General features: G+C 46.8%; 1 protein-coding gene across 1 annotated transcript; it reads right to left on the bottom strand.

Moving 5' to 3' along the window:
- Positions 1 to 1071: 1071 nt before the first annotated feature.
- LOC122624386 lies at positions 1072 to 2886 on the bottom strand. The gene is made up of 3 exons (XM_043803897.1): positions 1757 to 2886; positions 1644 to 1697; positions 1072 to 1591 (listed from the first exon to the last, which is right to left on the bottom strand). Exon 1 carries the CDS (start codon positions 2843 to 2845, stop codon positions 1877 to 1879), a length of 969 nt encoding a protein of 322 aa, XP_043659832.1. The 5' UTR covers positions 2846 to 2886; the 3' UTR covers positions 1072 to 1591; positions 1644 to 1697; positions 1757 to 1876.
- Positions 2887 to 5924: the final 3038 nt, after the last annotated feature.

The raw sequence follows: 5924 nt of genomic DNA, 5'->3' as shown, positions 1-5924 counted from the left end.
TCCTACAGAAAGTATTCGACTGGCAAATGCCCTGTTTTTTTATCGAGTTTTATAGGAGGCCAAAGAAACTATTTACAAATTATAAGGTTACTACTAGTAGTGCATGTACGGATTCGTCGCTTTAATAAAACTAAATATACAAAAATATAAAGTTACTTTATTGCGGCATACTTTTCGCCACCTTCAGATGATGTTTGTTTAGAAGTTTTAATTTTGCCTTGAATTTAAGTACTGCCAATTGACACCCTATTGCAATTTTAAATGTGTAGAGTATACAAAAAGCACCTACCCTGTATATATACACTTTTCCCCTCAACTTCATACTTATTTGGTGAATTAAGGAAGAAAAAGAGAGGTACTCACTAAGCTAACATGTTTGGTTCCTAGATAGCATTTCCTGTAGTCCATTAAAATAGATATATACCCGTGGTCTGGAATGGTCGAGCATTCCCTGGCCATTTGACGAGGCGAGGCGGAAATAATAAAATGCAAAAATATTATTTTTTAATTAAGTCATAATAGCAATGTCGAGGGCTAATCGGGGGCCCAACGACGCCTCCCCTGCCGAATGCCATGTGAATGCTAATGACCCGGGCGAAAGCCAAGGGGAGTAATGCTCATTCCCCAAAGGATGCCGATGGATACGGGGATGTGGATGTGGATGGATACGGACGGATACGGACGGATACGGACAGAAGCGGACGAAGGCGGGACGTGCTCACAGTTTTCGACAACGCGCACGCAGTTTGCATATTTTCACATCATTTTGCATTTGCTCAAGGACGAAGGACGAAGTGTAGGCGCTGGCGGGCGTAGGGACAAGGACATTCGGCGAATTGCAGGACCAAATGGAGCCCAAGGAAGTGGCTGCTGCCATGGTAACTACTACCATGGTAACAGTACCAAGTTGGTTCCTCATCTAAACAGTAATTACTTGTATCGCAGATACCCAAACTTAGCTGCGGTCTCTGCGGTTCGGTGTCCATTTTGCGGATATTCGCCACTCATTTAATCAATCAATTAATCAAAAGTTAGCGAGCGAAAGCCGGGCAATTGAAACGATTGAAAAGATAAGGCGAGCACTTAAGGGGTTTATTGGGGGAAATTAAATTAAATTTTCACGCTAATGAGCACTGGTGTGGGAATTTCAGATGGGGGATGCTGATGGTGATGGGGAATGGTGAAAGTGATGGGGTTGGGTCTGGAATGTGTCTGTGTCTGTGGGGCTAAACTGCACGAGAGTGTGTGTAATTTGTGGAAGTAATTTTCTCGTAATTTTCCTTGGCAGCCAAAAACTAATTTCGTCGGTGGCTTTTGGATTTGCGGCACGAGAGTTCACAACTTGGGGTTAGCATACTACAGACTGTTTGTCATCATCATACAGAAGTATTCATAAATCATTGCCGGACTCGGTATCTTTCCGCCTCATTTGCCCAGACTCGAGAATTAATCAAACTTGCAAGGAGCCCTCAGCAACTTGGTGGCCACTTGGGCCAAGTGGATGTCCTTCGGATTAGCAAACATGTTGTAGTGGTGTATTCATACAGGCTGTCAATGGCACAGCAATAGGTCAAATGGACGGCAAGTGTATCTAAAGGAAGTATTCGGTAGTGCTAGTCATTCATAGTTCAATGCTCGCTTACCTTTGACCTTCGTTTTGATGGACAGGAAGACAGCAAGAGGGTCAATGAGTTTGGCTGCAGGTAATTAATATTTTATATTTATATATCTGGTTGTTTACTTCATATGCATTTACCTGGAATATTGTATTCTTCATCACGTAGTTTTCTAACGTAGTATCACGTATGTAGTTTTATACTATTACTTAACACATTAAAATCAATTTAGTAACTTTTTTTGCTGCAAGTGGTCAAAGTTAAAATATATCTGGAGTGGGTTCGTTGGGCTGCGTAGGACGCAGTCGCGTTGGCAGCTTCAGCAGGCGATCGTGTCCAGGTCGCAGTGACCTCTGACCCCTGCGCGCATTCCAATGCACATTGTACAGCTCCTCGTCCTCCGACTCGTCGTTCTGTGCCCTCCTGGAGCTCGTCGGCTGCTCACCGCCATCCCCATGCTTCTGGCTCATCTTGGTCTTGGATACGGAATCCCCGGGGCGTGCCTGCAATGTGGGCACAGTCTCGGAAAGAGCTCCCATGGAGCTGGTGGACGGGCGCTGACCCAATCCCCGCTGCCAGTTGATGTGCTGCTTAAGATCTGGCATCTTCAGACGCGGTCTGTCGAACTCCAGTGGCTCCAGCTGCGCATCCATGCGCATCTTGACCATGTCGACGATCCGCTGCCCCGAACGATGGCTCTCCCTGCTGGCGTCGAGGGGTTCCCTTGTGAGCGGATTTATCAGCGACTTCAGATTAAAGTCCGACCAGAGTTTCGCGAACTTCTCGGAGTTCGGTATATTCTGTTCCTTTGCCTGCGAACTGGATGCCTGGTCAGCCGGCTGCTCAGCTGCGTCCTCTGCTTCCAGGAAGTCAAAGCGATCGATGTAGTAGGGCTTCTCGGGCGGTTTGCCCCCACCGCTGGTCATCTGATGCTCGATCATCTGGAGCTTGTACACATTGAGTTGATACCGCATGTGGCGCATGCGGCAGCGTATGAATTCGGCACTCAGGTGACTGCCCAATTGGCTGGCAATCTGCTGCCAGGATGTGCGCTTCATGTCCGCATCCTTGTACGCCGGCAGCGAGGTCTTCCACAGACACGGCTGCTCCCTGTACAGGTCGACCAGGCGCAAATTGAATGCCTTCTCCTGGCTGGAGGGCAGTGAGGATGCCGCTTGCCGCATGGCCAATAAACGCTTCTGGCGCTCCAGACGCCGTGTCTCCATCATTTTGGAGCTCTGTCTGTCTATCCGGATGAACGAAGTGTAGCCAAGTGCCTGCTCCGTTTCGCTTCAGTTCCATCGGGAAATCTATCGATGGAAGCCTTGAAAACCTTGAAATATTAGCTTTTAAAGTCTGTCAGCTGTTATTATGGCTGCTGACGACTTGGATCCCCAGGTTGGCTTGCGGCAGAGGGTTTTAGCCCGGCCAGGATGTGCCTGGCCAGGAATGCCTGGCCCCCACTCGATGTCGGCACTCACATGCTTCAGTGCATCCGCATAATTTGTGCTCCGGGCAGGATGGGCGGCGGCTCAAAGGCATCAAAATGTTGCAACCGCATAGTTGCCCCGGCAGTTGGGCTGTGGCATGTGGCAGGGGCCACCGGCAGAGACGCAAGCAAATGCGTCTCATGAAAGTTGCAACAAAGGACACGGCTTGCACTCACAAGTAAGTGGGTGGTGCTGGGTTGGTGGTGGGTTGGGGCATGGGGCATGGATATACGAAGGGGCATGCCACTTGAGCGACAACAGAGCTCAGAAGGACGCTCGCAAGTGCTGCCAGTTTATCCTTTTCGCTTAGCTTGCTCTGCAGCTCTCTGCATCGAAAAATTCTCGAAACTGCAAAGTGCTTTGCAAATGGTCGACAGAAATTTATCAGCCGATTTCTGGAAATCTTTGGAGTTCCTTTTTGGAGTTTAGGGCATCTTGCCTGGTTATAATTGCTTAAAAATTAGGCATACATATGCTCGAATGCTGAGTACCCCTTGTTTCTGAAATGGATTGCTAGGTTGTAAGGTATGTATTTTCCCAGGAATATTTATAGTTTTTACCTGGCGGATTAGTGCAGCAGGGGACATCTCTGGCACTCACTTGGGTGGGCCACTTTAGTGATATTAAATCGCAGCTCAGGCCAAATCCGTCAACGTAAGGTCGTCCTGCTTCTGTTCCTGCTCCTGTTCCTGTTCTTGCTCCTGTTCCTGTTCCTGCTCCTGCTCCTTCTGCTCCTTCTACTCCTGCCTCCATTGACATCTGCAGGATGCGTGTCCGGTGACTACTCCTCGACTGCGAATTCCCTTTGTTCGGAAGGGCATTTAATTAATTTCGCCACCCAGACGCGGATGAATGGCTGGTGCTGATGGCGCTGTGTCTCTGAAATATCCACGAATTAAACTGCGTAGGCCTGAGATTGCGACTCGTTCGTCAAATGCAAATGTTACGCACTTTGCGCCGAATTTGAATAAACAAAATGCGTGCCAATTAAACGCAAAGGTGCCCGGGGGGAATTGGAACGCCGCATTTTGCAATTGTGCCGCCTAACGAACGTGAGTAATTAGGGCTGATTGGCGTTGGGAATCGCACGTTTGCATAATTCAACAAATGAATATTGGACAAACCATCGCAGTTTCCGGCTGGCTGGGTAAAGGGTAGGCAAAGGGGAGGGGGGCAAGTGGAGAGGGGCAAGGGGAGAGGGGCGAGGGTAGAGGGGAAAGGGGGAGCCCCATCAGGCGGGAAAAACACGGAGCATTTGATTTGATCGCTTTGCGAAGGACTCCACTAATTGCCCACAGCTGCAAGAAAGTTTGTCGCTCAACGCGGAAAAATACACTTGCAGAAATCGGGGGTCATGATTTAGGTACTATATTAAACTTTAGTGTTGTGATTTTAAGATCTCCTTATAATGAATGTTTGGAAAATACATAACAAAGTTTTGCTTAATCTTCTTTCTCTTTAAAATATCTTACTTGGTTGAAATACTTAAATGGCTCTAAATTCAAATGGAACTATTTCTGTTATTTTTTTAAATTTCAACAAAATTTTCCCAGTGTATGTAGCACTATGTGCTTTAACATTTCAACATTAAAGCGTTTTAAGGCACTGCATGATACCAGAATAAGGGGCAAGTCCCCAGAAGTCCTGCCGAAGGATGAATGGAAGGTGGGAGGTTTGGGGGGGTCAAACTAGGGACAAGAGTGATTAGTGCAGCTTGTGGCATTGACGGCGTCGAAAAAAGTTAGTCAAGAAGTCGTAGGAACTAATTATGCCATGTTATTAGAGAACTTGTAAACCGGATTAAGTGGGCGAAACTGATAGAGGGAATGCAAAAAGCGGGTTGCGGTCGGTTTTGAACACATACCCAATCCCAAAGCCCAAAACCCAAACCCAAAAGCCAAACTGATTAGTCAGTTACATCAGATTTAGTTTTTCCAATTAATTACGATGCCACAATGCAATGCGACTTTTGTATTTTGCGGTTTCACTCTCATAAGCGGATTAAAAAGCACTTCCTTTTGAAGAGTTTAATTGCCAAAAACATTTAGATTAATGCTCTCGACAATTTCCGATGGGCAAATTCAAATGCATTTCGAGTGCCAGCATTTGGATGAGCTGCTGCTCATTTCCAAATTTATTAGAGCCAAAAAACCATCGGACTGCAAAAATATATATGGAGCACATGCCATTTGTTTTGCCATTTAAATGGAACATTTTGACTTTAAAAGCTTTTTTGCAGAGCTACAGTTTTTCAAATGCCAATATTATTATCACAATGCATTTATTATTATTATCAAAAACTATGCGCTGGCTTATAGTGCCAGTTATTCATCTCAATTAAGTAGTGTTTTATGCCGAATTCCATGCCAGGACTTGCCAGTTTTTATTAACTTTTATTTTGTATATTTTCTCGACTTTGCAGCTAGAACTTTGGCCAATAATTCGACCGCCAGGTTGTGCGCATTCTTGTAAACCCCCCGAAATCCCCCTGCACCCCGCAGTTCCGCATAGACAAACGAAAATTTAATAAAGTCAGCCTCGAGCGGATACCCAGTCCGGTAATTGAGTTTTGATGGTCGAGTGTCAGGCGCCCCACAGGCCGGCCGCATCTGTTGCCAGCATGTAAATAAGGTCCTGCCCGCAAATAGCCACCGAGTGCCCACCACCAGAACCAGGACCTGAACCAGAACCAGGAGCAGAACTAGGACCCATAACCACCCAGTTGCCTAACGACCATCGGGTCGCCATGTTCGAGTCATTGGAGGAGGAGGGAGACCTTTTTGGCCGCACGCGTGACCAGCCACGCTTTCCAAATGAA

Source organism: Drosophila teissieri, chromosome X (assembly GCF_016746235.2).
Source record: "Drosophila teissieri strain GT53w chromosome X, Prin_Dtei_1.1, whole genome shotgun sequence".
Lineage (NCBI taxonomy): Eukaryota > Metazoa > Arthropoda > Insecta > Diptera > Drosophilidae > Drosophila > Drosophila teissieri.
The sequence above is the reverse complement of the archived record's forward strand: the minus strand, read 5'-3'. Positions and strand labels throughout refer to the sequence as shown.